The sequence below is a fragment of the Ambystoma mexicanum genome, chromosome 13, assembly GCF_040938575.1.
Source record: "Ambystoma mexicanum isolate Mex_15411 chromosome 13, UKY_AmexF1_1, whole genome shotgun sequence".
Lineage (NCBI taxonomy): Eukaryota > Metazoa > Chordata > Amphibia > Caudata > Ambystomatidae > Ambystoma > Ambystoma mexicanum.
In genome coordinates, this window is record NC_090938.1 from 714,562,762 (window position 1) to 714,581,703 (window position 18,942).

General features: G+C 49.8%; 1 protein-coding gene across 1 annotated transcript in view; it reads left to right on the top strand.

The window, feature by feature from the left end:
• LOC138521775 (mucin-2-like) overlaps nt 1-18,942 on the top strand; it is a 128,895-nt gene that overhangs the window by 103,965 nt on the left and 5,988 nt on the right. Inside the window, exon 3 of the mRNA XM_069634851.1 lies at nt 15,682-15,767. Coding sequence (XP_069490952.1) covers nt 15,682-15,767 — 86 coding nt within the window. The remainder of the gene's footprint in view (nt 1-15,681; nt 15,768-18,942) is intronic.

Genomic DNA, 18,942 nt, shown 5'->3' on the forward strand with positions numbered 1-18,942 from the left:
TGAAGTTAAGGATGTGCAGGCAGTTTTGGATTTAGGCAAATGGATGAAGGTTCTGTGACGTAAGCATGGAGCAGATATAACCATATTTGAGGATTTTCAGGAAAAATATGGACTTCCATGGACAATTCAAATGTAGATGTAAGGTTAACTATAAATGCATGGATATGTGTACAATTAACCGCTTGAGGCATTGCAGGTGATTAAGGCTGGTTTAATTCTGCATGGAATTTTAGCAGCAAAAGCATGCGTTACTGGTAAAGTAACTTAGAAGTTGATTTGAGAAAAAGTAAGCAAGTTAAAGTTAAAAGTGTTTAAAGTGCTTGCATGTGAGGATGGCATAGTATATGGGGATTATGTCCCGCATGATTGGGAAGTATGAGGAGAGTATAGATGAAGGCCACAAAGTGTATTGGGAGGTAGCGCCTCTGGCTGAAGTATGAAGAGAGTATAGGTGAAGGCCACAAAGTGTATTGGGAGGTAGCGCCTCTGGCTGAAGTATGAAGAGAGTATAGGTGAAGGCCACAAAGTTTATTGGGAGGTAGCGCCTCTGGCTGAAGTATGAAGAGAGTATAGGTGAAGGCCACAAAGTTTTTTGGGAGGTAGCGCGTCTGGCTGAAGTATGAAGAGAGCATAGGTGAAGGCCACAAAGTTTATTGGGAGGTAGCGCCTCTGGCTGAAGTATGAAGAGAGCATAGGTGAAGGCCACAAAGTTTATTGGGAGGTAGCGCCTCTGGCTGAAGTATGAAGAGAGTATAGGTGAAGGCCACAAAGTTTATTGGGAGGTAGCTCCTCCGTCAGAAGTGCGAAGTGAGTGTGGGTAAGTGCCACAATGGTTATTGGTAGGTAGCGCCTCCGGGATATTCTTTGAGAGTGGTGTGTGAGCCACAGAGGTTAGGGAGGTAGCGCCTCCAGGGTGTAGTTTGCCCAACAATTTATGATGAAATATTCCAAGCAAAACTAAATCCAAATAGGAGACGTGTGTGATGACACTCTTATATGCTCTTGCGGATTTGCGTCTGCACTGGAAACATGAGAACTTGGGATGAAATCCTGTTAGGACTGATTTTCTATACTCTTGCCTGGTGGACAGCAGTATAAAAGGCCAAACTAGTCTTGTGACAGGGGCACTCCTGGGGCGTTGTAGCCAAACCAGTTCAAGGTATCAAGGCGAGTGGTCAAGGCTAAGTCTCAAGTGAGCTTGTAAGGGGTCCACAATGAGCACACACAGTGAAGCAGTCAAGAAACACACTTAGGCAAAGAGGTATACACATGTGTATTTACTTATGCCCAAAGAACACAGTGAAAAGTGACTACTAATAGGTAACCATATCACACAACACTAATAATAGATACATACACACAATCACTTGAGATGGGCAAAATACATATCAAACCCCTGAAAAAGAAGATACAGATTAGTATAAGCACTACAGGTCCACATAGTCACAATACTGGATTCAGAAGTCCATCCCTTAGATGTATGGTGCCTTGTGCCCAAACGTTCAGCAACGTTCCATACAGTATTGTGAGGCTGGACAAAAATGTACGTTGGGTCTCTGGGTTCCAATGAACAGTTTCAAGTGTTGGGGGACAAGTTATTATAACTAACAAATGTGTTCCCAACTTTTGGAATGCTTTTGTTCACAAGCAATGGCAAATCCAAACTATTTCAAAAGGTTATAAAAGCTATCAAAACTTTTAAGAGGAAGTTAGGGGTTCAGGTAAGTATCGCTACAGCTCACCCCCCATATCCCAATTCTTTGTAGGACTTGGCAGGTCTGCTGAAGAGGGCCCAAGCTTTCTTTTTCTGCCATTAGCCTCAGACCTTGATCCCCAGGAGCTGCAGGTTCGAGCACTCTTCCAGTCGGCGACTAATGCTGGCGCAAAGTTTTCCAGTTGAGAAATATAAAAGAACTCAATGCAGGGCCCCTCTCAGGACAGGACTGGATGCAGGTAAGAATTTTCGGAAGACGGCCATCGGGGAACGGCAACGCAAAGGTATTTGCTTGCCATGATCAGCCTTCACCTCCTATAACTGGTCCCCTTGATCCTGGGATCACGACATTTTGGAGAGGTAAGTCTTTTGGCACAGGATGAAGATCCCCCAAGTTCCAGGCCTTAACTTGGAATGGTGACTTCTGCAGTACAGTATCCGAAACGCTGAGCTGGTCAGCCACTGGATGGTCCAAGGGCACTTCCGAAGGCTCATCTTTGCAGGATTTTGAGCTGATGTCGAGAATGGATGTTCCCTCCTCTCCATGTGTCGCTGCTCCTGTGCTGGACTGCTGGAGATCTTCCACAAGACAGGGCTCTACCAGCACAGCACCAGATTGGTTGCCAGGCCTTCTTCCAAAGTGTCTCTGGTGTCCTTCCGTGTCTTGCAGCTCGACAGGATTCTTGGCTCCTTCGGTTTCTTCCAGGATCTCTCCAGAGTGGGTGCAGGTGTCCTCTTCTTATCCCAAAAGCCAGGTAAAGCTGTAAATCCCACTAGCCAATGACAAATCTGGCCCACACACACACACACCAGCAGTGGTCCAATCAGGACCACTGCTGTCAAAATTCATGCATACCACTCAGACCCACTGAAATCAGTTCATCGATAGGGACCAGACAGTCTCAACCCACTTCCTGGCAGCAAACACCCATAGCCCTCCAGAAGCCTGCCAAAGCCGCTGCTTTCCCGGGCACTGGAAGTCCTTATACAGATTTTCCTGGCCTCTGAGGCCAGGAAGAAGGCTAAAGAACAAGATGACCAAAGGACAAGCGAAAAAACTTGTGGCACGGCCATGTTTGGACACTTGCCACAGTTAGTAGACAAACGCTGTAAACGCAGTAAAACAAAACAAACTACACCAGAAAATACCAAAAAGTAACTGCTGCCACCAGCTTGCCACCAACAATATTTCCCAGTACTGACAGCCTGAAGGACATATCAGTTTCCCCACGACAGATGAGCTAAAGCCAGTGCAGTGAAGCTTAAGGCTTCACTGCACTGCACACAGAGTAGGTCAGAATCAAAATTAAAAGCAACATGTTTGGGGATCCCTAGAAATGGAATGAAAGTTGCTGTACAGAGAAATATTTCCTGATAAATCCTAGCAGACGAACATTTGAGCGATCACACTTTTTTAATGTTGGTCTCAAAAACAGCTACTTGTGGTTGCATTTGCCCTCTGAAAAAAGAGGACGGACACTCTCCACCCACACGCATCCTCGGTCTTTCGAGGGACAAGCTTAATACCAGCAAGAAAGACACCTCTGGTCAGGGCGGTATCCAGCAGCAACTGACCGCTGTGGACTATGACAGGATTCCAGGTGGAACAAATCATTTTACACTGACCTTTCCTCATGGAGAGCAAACATTCAACCAAAGGACTCACCTGTCTTTCTTTGGTTGAAAACCTACACCTTGCGAATATGTACCTCGTAGGTGGAAGGAGCTCACCTCAAGGCCAACATTTTCTCCAAGAGTTTCGAAAACATACAAAACATTAGCCAGTACTAGTAACGTAACGGTTCAGGGTAACCTCTGTCTGCAGATTCGTCTGTGGGGTGCGAGACTCTCCACAACGGGGAGGTTTTCTGGCCCAAAATCGCACCCGCTCACAAGATGATTGTTATTATCACCCAAGATAAAAGGGCCTGAATGTATGGAACTCAGAAGGGTGAAAGGTGGAGTCGGCCCTGCCAGGATTTCGATTGTGCAACCGCAGGTTCATCAATTGTATACATTTGGTTTTGCACAGCACATACCATGCACTCGGGGCAGCAAAGCACTGCACTGGTTTAACAGTTCAAGTGGGTAGCATTCCGCTAGTTCTTCTCTGCCATTACAGAAGGGTTGCAGACCATCATATGCAAATCAGGCTCCGACCTACCCCAGAGGGACCCTTCCAGCCTGGGCAGCGCATGCCACGTCCCATCGGCATGCAAACACAGGTTACTCTACAGTTGCTGCCCTCTCCTACTGTCTTTGCTGTTGTGTAACACTGACATGCTCTGCAGTTAACGGGACGGGCTGTTGCTGTGGAGCCCTATCAAGCCCATTTCCACGATGCCTACCTGGAAACCCAGACTTCTGGTACTCACAGCCATTTATTCACTAGAAGCACCAGAAGGCAAAGCTAAGGCTTCCTTTAACATCCCCAATAGGTTGGCCCTCACATCTGTTCCTTGCACTGAATTTCTGTTTAAAAAAGCCTGGGCAAAACCAACAGTTTTGGCTGTTTTAGAGGTATTTGCAAGGCACTGCCATCATATGCACAGGCATTCACACCATTTGCCAGCTGTTGACGTCCAATATGATATGATATGGCATTTATAACGCACCTATACACAAGTGTTTCAAGGTGTCCAATGGCTTTGTAGTACCATTATGGCAATCCCTAGCAAATGCTCATCCCGTGCTTGCACATAAATCAGAACTGTTGACCTTGTCAATGCTAGTCCATGACCATGAGGTGGAGTCAGGATCTCAAGGGTGGGGGGGGGGTCCTAAGGCTTGAAGTGAAGGTGTGTCAGTAAAGTGACAGGTTTGGCCAAACATCTGGCGCCTCAGTTGGGCTGAATCTAAAAGCTCTGCAAATAGTTTTTACACATAGCCGGTCAGGTAGCTTGGCAAGTCAAGCGTGTGCTGTTGTTGGGTGAACGCCACAGATCTTTGTCCTTCAGAAACAGAGTAAACCAACAAACAATGGTGGGAACCTCCAAACCCCAACACCTAGAGGTAAAGCCATACATATGAAACAGGTGGTGGTGCCGGGAACACGAGAGCAGCTGAAGGACAAGACAAAGGATATTACATCAAATATTCATTTTATTTTGTTATAAATTGTAAAAAATCCTTCATTAGTTCATTTTATAAAAAACATCCTATATAGCAGACATTTAATTTCATTTTTGTCTGGAGTGAACCACTATTATTGAATATTGGAAGTGTTGTTTACATTCCCATTATACAGAAAGTGTATCTGTTTATCTGACTGTTTTCCTTTGATCGCATTTTTTCTTGAAAGTGTAATTTTTATCCAAACAAGGGAGCAGTTGTTGCATTTGCTTCACATTCTCTTTAAAAAATGCAAATGCACTATTTTTAGAGCTGTATTAGTTGAATGAATGCATGAATGTCTGCTATATAGGATTTTTTTAATAAAATGAACTAATGAAAGATTATTTACAATTTATAACAAAATAAAATGAATATTTGATGTAATATCCTTTGTCTTGTTCTTTAGCTGCTCTCGTGTTCGCGGCACCACCACCTGTTTCATATACTTCAGAAACAGAGGCCTGCGAAAAAGAAGGAACTCTTTAATGTACCCCTGGCCTGGGCCGGGGCTTGATCCCTTCCAACCTATCTCACAGTCAGTGGGTGCCAGCTCCACACTCCATACTAAATCCGTTACTTTTTTCCTGTGGACTCTTCTGTCAGCAGCAAGGCACCGGACATTGCCTAGATGTGTGCTTGCGCCCTCGGGATGCACCAGACATTACCTAGATGTGTGCTTGCACACCCGGGAGGCACCAGACATTACCTAGATGTGTGCTTGCGCCCTCGGGATGCACCAGACATTACCTAGATGTGTGCTTGCACTCCCGGGAGGCACCAGGAATTACCTAGATGTGTGCTTGCACCTGCGGGAGGCACCAGGCATTACCTAGATGTGTGCTTGCACCCTCCAGAGGCACCAGGCATTACCTAGATGTGTGCTTGCACACCCGGGAGGCACCGGACATTACCTAGATGTGTGCTTGCACACCCGGGAGGCACCAGACATTACCTAGATGTGTGCTTGCACCCCCGGGAGGCACCAGACATTACCTAGATGCGTGCTTGCGCACCTGGGAGGCACCAGACATTACCTAGATGTGTGCTTGCGCCCTCGGGATGCACCAGACATTACCTAGATGTGTGCTTGCACTCCCGGGAGGCACCAGGAATTACCTAGATGTGTGCTTGCACCCGCGGGGGGCACCAGGCATTACCTAGATGTGTGCTTGCACCCTCCAGAGGCACCACACATTACCTAGAGGTGTGCTTGCGCCCCCGGGAGGCACCAGGCATTACCTAGATGTATGCTTGTGCCCCCAGGAGGCCCCACACATTACCTAGATGTGTGCTTGCGCCTTTGGAGGCACCAGGCATTACCTAGAAGTGTGCTTGCGTCCCTCGGAGGCACCAGACATTACCTAGATATGTGCTTGCACTGCCGGGAGGCACCAGACATTACCTAGATGTGTGCTTGCGTCCCTCTGAGGCACCAGGCATTACCTAGATGTGTGCTTGCGCCCTCAGAGGCACCAGACATTACCTAGATGCGTGCTTGCGCACCTGGGAGGCACCAGACATTACCTAGATGTGTGATTGCACCCCCAGGAGGCACCAGACATTACCTAGATGTGTGCTTGCGCCCTCGGGATGCACCAGACATTACCTAGATGTGCTTGCACTCCCGGGAGGCACCAGGAATTACCTAGATGTGTGCTTGCACCCGCGGGGGGCACCAGGCATTACCTAGATGTGTGCTTGCACCCTCCAGAGGCACCACGCATTACCTAGATGTGTGCCTACGCCCCTGGGAGGCACCAGACATTACCTAGATGTGTGCTTGTGCCCACGGGAGGCACCAGGCATTACCTAGATGTGTGCCTACGCCCCCAGGAGGCACCAGACATTACCTAGATGTGTGCTTGCGTCCCTCGGAGGCACCAGACATTAGCTAGATATGTGCTTGCACTGCCGGGAGGCACCAGACATTACCTAGATGTGTGCTTGCGTCCCTCTGAGGCACCAGGCATTACCTAGATGTGTGCTTGCGCCCTCAGAGGCACCAGACATTACCTAGATGTGTGCTTGCGCACCTGGGAGGCACCAGACATTACCTAGATGTGTGATTGCACCCCCAGGAGGCACCAGACATTACCTAGATGTGTGCTTGCGCCCTCGGGATGCACCAGACATTACCTAGATGTGTGCTTGCACTCCCGGGAGGCACCAGGAATTACCTAGATGTGTGCTTGCACCCGCGGGGGGCACCAGGCATTACCTAGATGTGTGCTTGCACCCTCCAGAGGCATCACGCATTACCTAAATGTGTGCTTGCGCCCCCGGGAGGCACCAGACATTACCTAGATGTGTGCTTGCGTCCCTCGGAGGCACCAGGCATTACCTAGATGTGTGCTTGCATCCCCGGGAGGCACCAGACATTACCTAGATGTATGCTTGCACCCACGGAGGCACCAGGCATTACCTAGATGTGTGCTTGTGCCCACGGGAGGCACCAGGCATTACCTAGATGTGTGCCTACGCCCCTGGGAGGCACCAGACATTACCTAGATGTGTGCTTGTGCCCACGGGAGGCACCAGGCATTACCTAGATGTGTGCCTACGCCCCCAGGAGGCACCAGACATTACCTAGATGTGTGCTTGTGCCCCCAGGAAGCACAAGGCATTACCTAGATGTGTGCTTGCACCCCCGGGAGGCACGAGACATTATCTAGAAGTGTGCTTTTGCCCCCGGGAGGCACCAGACATTACCTAGATGTGTGCTTGCGTCCCTCGGAGGCACCAGGCATTACCTAGATGTGTGCTTGCGCCCCCGGGAGGCACCAGATATTACCTAGATGTGTGCGTGCGCCCCCGGGAGGCAGCAGGCATTACCTGGATGTGTGCTTGCATCCCTCAGAGGCACCAGAAATTACCTAGATGTGTGCTTGCGCCCCCGGGAGGCACCAGACATTACCTAGATGTGTGCTTGCACCCCCGGGAGACACCAGACATTACCTAGATGTGTGCTTGCGCCCCCGGGAGGCACCAGGCATTCCCTAGATGTATGCTTGCCTCCCTCGGACACACCAGACATTACCTAGATGGGTTCTTGCGCCCCCGGGAGGCACCAGGCATTACCTAGATGTGTGCTTGTGTCCCTCTGAGGCACCAGGCATTACCTAGATGTAAGCTTGCGTCCCCAGGAGGCACCAGACATTACCTAAATGTGTGCTTGCGCCCTCGGAGGCACCAGACATTACCTAGATGTGTGCTTGCGTCCCTCGGAGGCACAAGGCATTACCTAGATGTGTGCTTGCGCCCCCGGGAAGCACCAGGCATTACCTAGATATGTGCTTGCACCCCCGGGAGGCACCAGACATTATCTAGATGTGTGCTTGTGCCCCCAGGAGGCCCCAGACATTACCTAGATGTGTGCTTGTGCACCCGGGAGGCACCAGACATTTCCTAGATGTGAGCTTGCGCCCCCAGGAGGCACCAGGCACCTAGATGTTTGCTTGCATCTCTCGGAGGCACCAGACATTTCCTATATGTGTGCTTGCGCCCCCGGGAGGCACCAGGCATTACCTAGATGTGTGCTTGCATCCCCGGGAGGCACCAGACATTACCTAGATGTGTGCTTGCACCCACGGGAGGCACCAGGCATTACCTAGATGTGTGCTTGTGCCCACGGGAGGCACCAGGCATTACCTAGATGTGTGCCTTCGCCCCTGGGAGGCACCAGACATTACCTAGATGTGTGCTTGCGCCCCCAGGTGGCACCATGCATTACCTAGATGTGTGATTGTGCCCCCGGGAGGCACCAGACATTACCTAGTTGTGTGCTTGCGCCCCCGGGAGGCACCAGGTATTACCTAGATGTGTGCTTCTGTCCCTCGGAAGCGCCAGGCATTACATAGATGTGTGCTTGCGCCCCCGGGAGGCACCAGACATTACCTAGATGTGTGCTTGCGTACCCGGGAGGCACCAGACATTATCTAGATGTGTGCTTGCGCACCCGGGAGGCACCAGGCATTATCTAGATGTGTGCTTGCGTCCCTCGGATGCACCAGACATTACCTAGATGTGTGCTTGCACCCCTGGGTGGCACCAGGCATTATCTAGATGTGTGATTGTGCCCCCGGGAGGCACCAGACATTACCTAGATGTGTGCTTGTGCCCCCGGGAGGCACCAGGCACCTAGATGTGTGTTTGTGTCCCTCGGAGGCACCAGACATTACCTAGATGTGTGCTTGCTCCCCTGGGAGGCACCAGGCATTACCTAGATGTGTGCTTGTGTCCCCGGGAGGAACCAGACATTACCTAGATGTGTGCTTGCACCCACGGAGGCTCCAGGCATTACCTAGATGTGTGCTTGTGCCCACAGGAGGCGCCAGGGATTACCTAGATGTGTCCTTGCGCCACTGGGAGGCAATAGATATTACCTAGATGTGTGCTTGCGCACCCGGGAGGCACCAGCCATTATCTAGATGTGTGCTTGCGTCCCTCGGACGCACCAGACATTACCTAGATGTGTGCTTGCGCCCCTGGGTGGCACCAGGCATTATCTAGATGTGTGATTGTGCCCCTGGGAGGCACCAGACATTACCTAGATGTGTGCTTGTGCCCCCGGGAGGCACCAGGCACCTGCATGTGTGTTTGTGTCCCTCGGAGGCACCAGACATTACCTAGATGTGTGCTTGCGCCCCTGGGAGGCACCAGGCATTACCTAGATGTGTGCTTGTGTCCCCGGGAGGAACCAGACATTACCTAGATGTGTGCTTGCACCCACGGGTGGCACCAGGCATTACCTAGATGTGTGATTGCGCCCCCGGGAGGCACCAGGCATTACCTAGATGTGTGCTTGCATCCCTCGGAGGCACCAGGCATTACCTAGATGTGTGCTTGTGTCCCTCGGAAGCACCAGGCATTACATAGATGTGTGCTTTCGCCCCGGGAGGCACCAGACATTGCCTAGATGTGTGCTTGCGTACCCGGGAGGCACCAGATGTGTGCTTGAGCCCCCGGGAGGCACCAGGCATTATCTAGATGTCTGCTTGCGTCCCTCGGACGCACCAGACAATACCTAGATGTGGGCTTGTGCCCCTAGGTGGCACCATGCATTATCTAGATGTGTGATTGCACCCCCGGGAGGCACCAGCCATTACCTAAATGTGTGCTTGTGCCCCCGGGAGGCATCAGGCACCTAGATGTGTGTTTGTGTCCCTTGGAGGCACCAGACATTACCTAGATGTGTGCTTGCGCCCCTGGGAGGCACCGGGCATTACCTAGATGTGTGCTTGCATCCCCGGGAGGCACCAGACATTACCTATATGTGTGCTTGAACCCATGAGAGGCACCAGGCATTACCTAGATGTGTGCTTGTGCCCACGGGAGGCACCAGGCATTACCTAGATGTGTGCATACACCCCTGGGAGGCACCAGACATTACCTAGATGTGTGCTTGCGCCCCCAGGTGGCACCGGGCATTACCTAGATGTGTGAATGCACCCCTGGGAGGCACCAGGCATTACCTAGATGTGTGCTTGCGTCCCTCGGAGGCACCAGGCATTACCTAGATGTGTGCTTGTGCCCCCGGGAGGCACCAGACATTACCTAGATGTGTGCTTGCGCACCCGGGAGGCACCAGACGTTATCTAGATGTGTGCTTGCGCCCCCGGGAGGCACCAGGCATTACCTAGATGTGTGCTTGCGTCCCTTCGAGGCACCAGGCATTACCTAGATGTGTGCTTGCGACCCCAGGAGGCACCGGGCATTACCTAAAGGTGTGCTTGCGCCCCCAGGAGGCACCAGACATTACCTAGATGTGTGCTTGTGCACCCGGGAGGCACCAGGCACATAGATGTGTGTTTGTGTCCCTCGGAGGCACCAGACATTACCTAGATGTGTGCTTGCACTCCTGGGAGGCACCAGGCATTACCTAGATGTGTGCTTCTGCCCCTGGGAGGCACCAGACATTACCTAGATGTGTGCTTGTGCACCCTGGAGGCACCAGACATTATCTAGATGTGTGCTTGCGCCCCCGGGAGGCACCAGGCATTACCTAGATGTGTGCTTGCGTCCCTTGGAGGCACCACGCATTACCTAGATGTGTGCTTGCGAACCCAGTAGGCACCGGGCATTACCTAGATGTGTGCTTGCATCCCCGTGAGGCACCCGGCATTACCTAGATGTGTGCTTGTGCCCACAGGAGGCACCAGGCATTACCTAGATGTGTGCTTGCGCCCCCGGGAGGCACCAGACATTACCTAGATGTGTGCTTGCGCCCCCGGGTGGCACCAGGCATTACCTAGATGTGTGATTGCGCCCCCGGGAGGCACCAGGCATTACCTAGATGTGTGATTGCGTCCCTCTGAGGCACCAGACATTACCTAGATGTCTGCTTGTGCCCCCGGGAGGCACCAGACATTACCTAGATGTGTGCTTGCTTCCCTCGCATGCACCAGGCATTACCTAGATGTGTGCTTGCATCCCCGGGAGGCACCAGACATTACCTAGATGTGTGCTTGCGCCCCCGGGAGGCACCAGAAATTACTTAGATGTGTGCTTGCACCCCTCAGAGGCATCAGGCATTACATAGATGTATGCTTGCATCCCTCAGAGGCACCAAGCATTACCTATATGTGTGCTTGCACTCCTGGGGGGCACCAGGCGTTACCTAGATGTATGCATGTGCCCCGGGAGGCACCAGACATTACCTAGATGTGTGCTTGCGCCCCCGGGAGGCACCAGGCATTACCTAGATGTATGCTTGCGTCCCTCGGAGGCACCTGGCATTTCCTAGATGTGTGCTTGCGCCCCCGGGATGCACCAGACATTACCTACATGTGTGCTTGCGCCTCCAGTAGGCACCAGGCATTACCTAGATGTGTGCTTGTGTACCTCGAAAAGCACCAGGCATTACCTAGATGTGTGCTTGCGCCCCTCAGCGGCACCAGGCATTACATAGATGTGTGCTTGCATCCCTCGGAGGCACCAGGCATTACCTAGATGTGTGCTTGCGCCCACGGGAGGCACCAGGCATTACCTAGATGTGTGCTTGCGTCCCTCGGAAGCACCAGGCATTACCTAGATGTGTACTTGCGCCCCTCGGAGGCACCAGGCATTACATAGATGTGTGCTTGCGTCCCTCAGAGTCACCAGGCATTACATAGATGTGTGCTTGCGTCCCTCGAAGGCACCAGGCATTACATAGATGTGTGCTTCCATCCCTTGAAGGCACCAGGCATTACCTAGATTTGTGCTTGGGTCCCTCAGAGGCACCAGACATTATCTAGATGTGTGCTTGCATCCCTTGAAGGCACCAGGCATTATCTCGATGTGTGTTTGCGTCCCTCGGAGGCACCACACATTACCTAGATGTGTCCTTGTGCCCCCGGGAGGCACCAGGCATTACCTAGATGTGTGTTTGCATCCCTTGGAGGCACCAGGCATTACCTAGATGTGTGCTTGCGTCCCTCAGAGGCACCAGACATTATCTAGATGTGTGCTTGCATCCCTTGAAGGCACCAGGCATTACCTAGATGTGTTCTTGGGCCCACGGGAGGCACCAGGCATTACCTAGATGTGTGCTTGCGTCCCTCGGCCTACAAACCCAGCCCTCCCATTGCACCGACTTCTCTGTCAGTGCATGCATGACAAAGGTAGGTAAGAAATATTAGCAGCAATAAACTCACCTGTTGTGCGGGCCACGCCCCTCTCCTCGTCCAGGAGCTAGCACCACTTCCTCTGGCTTCTGGACACCGGCTGCGGCTGGATGCCGCAGTTTTCTTGATCAAGTAGATCTGCTCCTCGGCCCCAGAACTAGTCAGGCTCTGGCTGGCTGAAAGAAAGCACAGACAAGCTCATGGTTGCTAAGCACCCCCAGAAACGTCAAAGGTACGAGACTCGGTGTCAGCGGCACCACGCATGGAGCTTGTGCTTTTTAAAAATAGTTTGTTGTTTTCTACAGCGCTGGTGTAGCAAAGGCCATGCAAGGGGTCACAAGGTAGTGGGCAGGGGTCGCAGCTGCGACTTCTAGCGACCCCAAATGACATCCATGATCCTTTCCAATTACCAAGGTTACCAGATGCTTTGTCCACTGTACACTCTCGGCCATGCGGCCAGTCTACAGGGAGATCCAGGGCGGCGAGGAGGTGCGAGACCTCCCCATGATCACATTGGGGCCTAAAGGTTCTTGTAACCTGAACCCTAAGGATCTTTTTTTGTTGCTCTGTGCCATGCCTGTGACTGGTACGAAAATCAGTGATTGACCCTGAATGTTACTCGCTATGAGCTGGAGTGGCATATCATATATGATTTTAATTTAAAGTTGGTATTAAACTGTATTCCTGCAATTTCGGATAATGAAAAGCCACCCCGCATAAAGGGGTTTGGGTGTTGCCCGATTGTTAGTTCTCTAGTCTGTTTATCGCAAATGTCAGTTTCAGTAAACAGACGTCTGAACTAGTAACTGCACAAGAGTTTCATCATGCATGATATGTTAAGGGTTCCAATCGGGCACCACACACCGGACCAGGACACTTGGGGGGTCATTACGAGTTTGGAGGTAGCCATGGTGCTATTAGCGCCATGGCTGCCTCCAAACTCGTGTCCGGGTTCTTTGAATGAGGATTTACAGGGTCATTCCAACCTTGGAGGACCCGGTAAATCCCCATTCAAAATACCCATCCCCATTCGAGCCCCCATAGGGCTCAATGGGAATGGGGAGGGAGCTCATAACGGACCCGTTAATAACAGGCCCGTTATTAGCTCCCTGGTCCCTTAGTGGCTCCCGCTAAGCGCGGCTGGTAAAACCAGCCGTCCTTAGCGGGACCCGCTAAGGGACTTCGGAATGCGGCGGTAAGGGGTTAACAGCACCGGCATCCTTACCGCCGCCGTTAACCCCTTACCGTTGCCCTTGTAATGAGGCCCTTGGTCTTATCCTGGGATGTGGCGCTCAGTAGGAATGCTTTTTCTTTAATTTCAAAAAATTCAAATTGAGCCGATACCCGACCCATCTCACATCCCCTTTCACAAATACCCCGGATCACAATGGACCATGAACCAGGCTGGTTGGTGAAAATACAATAATGATTTATTTTTAAAATTCACAAAGATCACACACATTTTAATATTGGGCAGCAATCACCAATGGGGTGATAATGACAATGGAAATGGAAGCAATGCACTTGGTCAACCTTCTAGTAGAACATACCCAAAGCAGAAGTGAATAGGAGCACTTTTTGAATTAGGATAGAGATAGCACCCAAGTTAAGGTTTCCCCTGCAATGTTCCCTCAACACACAAATAATCGAATTCTGAGTGGATAGAAAGAAGCAGCAGGCAGTCAGGGATAGAGGCAGCAAACAGAGTCAAAATCTGACCTTCCCTCAGAAAATAATAGCAAAAAATCTAAAATGACACTCGGATTTTTAAATATAATTCACACATGGAAAAGTTGAATTTTTTCTGGTTTGCAGTTTTAAATGCAAAAACTTTTATTTTAAAAAACTGGGTGAAAAACACTGTATTGGAATGTGGTTTTTGGGCTGAGGGATAGGTGTATATAACAGGGACAATATAGAGGTGAAAGGAGGTCTCTAGCTACAGAACTGGATGAGATTTGCAAGACAGAAGAAGGTGCGCTTTTGGTGAAATAAAGCTGTGGAAGAGAGAAAATCAGCTTAGAAACAGGACAGGTTTCACTTGAACTAGATTATTAAGACTATATTGTTAAAGAGGGACACAGTAAGATCCAAGGTTGATTCGCGACATCAACCTTGTCACCCCAGCGTTCAATGTGGAAATTAGTTTGATTACTCAAAATAGGACTAAGGGCTTATGATCTACACAAGACAGAATGAATAGAGATGGCGCTAGCACTTGGAAAGTCAAGGAGAGCGTGCACAGAGGATTCTAACAGTTTTAACAAGTTACCAGGGTATGGGTAGAATTGCTTAGAGAGTGGAATAAAGACAAAAGGGTCAAGATGGGGAGACTCTCTGGGATGGGGAAATACTCACAGTCCACGCTTGAGTTTTGGGATTTTGTAACAGTCAGGTTTCTGGTCACAAAAGTTTCTGGTCACCAGATAGCGGACTGTCCTGGCAAAAGACAGCTGGGCAAAGGTCTGGTCACCGGATGGTCTCAGGATGCTTCTCAAAAGAATACCACAGCTTTTCCCTTTGGTTAATGGGATTTTTTTCTAGTGGGATTCTCTTAATTGAGGCCTCGCTGGGGATAGGATCTGCAATGCATTGGCCTTGCAGTGGAATCAGCTATGCTTTGGCTTTGCAGTGGGATCTGGAATCAGCTATGCTTTGGCTTTGCAGTGGGATCTGGAATCAGCTATGCTTTGGCTTTGCAGTGGGATCATCTGGAATCAGCTATGCTTTGGCTTTGCAGTGGGATCTGGAATCAGCTATGCTTTGGCTTTTCAGTGGGATCCGGAATCTGGCGGGGTGAATGTAGAAGATCAGGAAGAATTCTGTTGAGTGGGTCAATGTAGCCCACTGATGCACAAGTCATTTAGCACAACCACCATCTGATGCATGAAGCAGGCTTCTGACAGCCATCTTGTCGGCTGTTGTCCTTTTCACGTTCCACTCAGTGCTGGGTTGTGTGAGAACAACACTCACTTTACAGTTATCACCCTCACCCCAGAGGCCCTGCATGCGGGAGAGACAGTCCTGCTGGGCTCCTTCACATCTTCTCATGTGACAAGATGCAGAGGGGTTGGCGGGTAGAGATGTGGTTAGGGATCAGAAGGATAAGGGGGCATCAATCTGACAGTTTGCCTCAGGCAGAATAATTCCTTGCACTGGCCATGTGTGCACCTGGGTGGAAATGTGATAACTAGAATAGGATGCAAACACCGGGGACATGCTTAACCCATGTTCTTTCTCCTCCAACAGGTCTGGCAGTGGTGAGGCTCACACTACAGAGCATGGGCTCCACCAACCTCAACAACACACAGAACGCATATGCAGTGCTGCGACAGGTATGGGAGGCCTGGAAACATTGTTACCTACCAGTATCAAAGTAAAATGTGTCCTGCGACTGTTCATTCTATTTGACTTTTCTACAAGCAGCAATAAAACCAAATTACTATTAGAACCTTTTGACATGTTTGCTGCCAACATGAAGATTGGCTCCCAAAGTGTCCTCCAGCAGCAGACTGTGCACGTGCAGGTCATTATTTGCGACTGCAGATACCTCTCCAATTGGCAAACACAAATGGTTACAGCTGTGTGCGAAATGGCAACCTGCGCCAGATTGCAGAAACAAAATAGCATGGCCCGCCATGCCGCTGTAACGTCTCTCGCTCCATCGGAGAGTGGTGACTTCACCAACCATTCCGTGATGGCACTCACCAAGTATTAATGAAGACGCTTGACGCTGGTGGAAAGGCCTGAACACCACCATAATGGTGGGATCAGGGTGAGTTTACACCCACCCTCAAGGGGCCCTCGGACCACCCCCCCCACCCCACCAAGGTTGGCGGTGCTTATGCAAATACCCTTAGCAAAGCCTGGCCATACTGGCTGAATTTGGGCAAGTCACCTCCCATGACTTTCAAAGTAAACCTGTACATCCCATCCCCCACTCCGAGGAGGTGGTGCAGTCCATGACACCATCCCCTTGTCACAAACTAGGAGTGCTGATTGGACCCTCTATGCCCCATATCAATAGATCCCGGGGCTGGGGAGTGAGATTTCCTCCACCCAACAGAGAGTAGCCATTTGTTCACTAGGGGTCCCATTTGCACGTGGGCATGCTTCCATAATGGGAGCATGAGGGAGCTTAAAGGGAATTCCCTCATTTGCATAGGGAATAACCTTATGCAAATGAGGGAGGGTCATTAAAGAATGCACTGGAGCAAACTTTAGGCCATTAAACTAGAAGGAGCAGTGCAACCAGCTGCCGCCGCAAAATTCCTCCAGGGCTGCTAACAGGGGCGTTGCTAGGGGGGGGGGGCTAATGGGGCTATAGCACCTGATCTTTTGGTTGTAGCCACGGATAGAATCTCAGGAGCTACAGCCAAAAGACTAGCTAGCCCCCAGTCCCAACAGTTCTGACATCAGCTTAGCCCCGGGTCTTTTCCAGACCTAGCAACTCCCCTGGCTGCTAACATGAACGCAAATGTCAGTTGTGCTTCTACCGCCAACGGAGGTGATATGATTAGACAGCAAACTCCAGATGGAACTGTGAGACTGCTGTGAAAGCCAATTGGACATGTGCAGTGGATAGCCTTTTGTGGCTCTGGTGCTACACTTTAGCGCTGCTACATTTAGGAACTTCCACTTGCAACCTTGTTGTAATGACCCATGCAGTAATACCACATGTCCATAATCGAGTACAAAGGACTCCACAATGGGGAATACCTAGTGAGGCCATGGAGTTCTAAACAGTCAGGTACATTGCTATCACTGCATGGGGTATGTGAGGTGTCATAAGTGAGAGGCCAACACAAAGTGGTAATGTTTTCAACGGTTGTAGGTCATCTTGTTGAAAACAAAAGGATTGAATGCCTTTTGATTGACAGTCAAATGGTCGAAAAAAAGGGTTGTTTTATTTATTTATTTATTTTTTAATGGGGGGGTTCCCCCCAACCCCCTGTTTTCTTTATTAAAAACATTTTTTTTACCAACCCAAACAAAAATATATATATAAATAAATAAATAAATAAATTCGACCTTTTTTTTTCCGACCATTTGACTGTCGATCAAATGGTCATTCGATCGAATGTTTTCGACCATTTGACTGGACAGCGTTTTCAACATCAGACCTCTTTATTAAACAAAAAAAGGGTTGGATGAAGGTCTTTCTGTCCCTATCCTAAAGAGAGTTTTCTACCTAGGAAACTAAAACTAAAGATCAGTCTGTGTCTCGTCGTCAAACTAAAAACTGTTCTTGTGACTAAAACCATACTAATTTGGCCCTCACACTAGAAATGATCAACTAAGGGTGTAAGGACGTGTCTCTTTATGGTTAGCAGAAAGTGTTCATAAAAAGAAATAGATATATCCAACAACAATATTTTTCTCCAAGTATACATTCTTGGATACAGAGGGTGGTTCCCTTCCCCTGGAAGTTTAGGTAGGATGGTAAAACTGTCTCTCTCAAACAAAGTTATTTTAAGATGACAACAGTATCTCTGGTGTATTTATTTACCATATACTTTGCAAAACAAATACGTTAACTTTAATGGACCTCCTAGTATACTCCCCTGCCAAGAATCCTTGATCCCCTGGTATACTCCCCTGCCAGGGATTGTTTACACTTTCTACACAACTTGACTGGACCTCCTGATATACTCTCCTGCCAGGAAACCCTTTGTGGGTCTTACAGATCCCCTGGTGTACTTTCCTGCCAGGTATCCTGCCTCCCAGTGTTCACTGTCTGGTGTGTTCCTTTCACCAGGGCTTTTCTTGAATTCACTGTCTTTTAATTCAATACAGTTGTGCTACTTCACTGTGCTTTCTTCTTCATTGGCTTGACGTACATGCAGGTTATTTTCACCACTGGTAAGGATACAAAAAAGGACTTATTTTAAGAGGGCCACTTTGATATTTAAAAGAAAAAGGTTTCACTTTGAGGGGACGGATTATATGCCCGGGTTTTAGTGGTCAAGGCGGCCGGGAGTGGTTGGGAGTGGTTGGGAGTGGTGCTCCTCTACTTTGTTTTATTACATTTTGCCACTCCTATACTTTTCTTTGAAAAATAAACTTTCTGGAAGGGTTTAATTGTAAAGTAAAAGTGTAGGAATAAGTTGAAACTTGCACGTAAAGTGAAAGTGCTGCAGGCACAGCTGCACGTGCAGTTAATGGGCAGGTAGGATGAGTGGCTTTAGGTTTAGCAGCCTGCATGCTGTGGGGGACAATGAATAAAGGTAATGGGGGTTGTTTAAAATGCATTTATTTTCACTGTGTTTCTCTCAGCCTTTACACAGTGATGGGGGAGGAAAGGCGGGACCCAGGTATGGGGGTTGTCTTGCGCGTGGGAGGGGCGCAGCAATGGGGTGTTCTGGGGCTTGGTGTGGGGCAAGCAGGGGACATAGTTCCACTGCTTCCTTTTGTACACTTCGGCCACTGGCTGGTTTTAGTTATGGATAATCTCAGTCAGGGTAAAGGTGACTCTGCGGCATTGCACCTGTAGGCGGCCTATGAATTGGC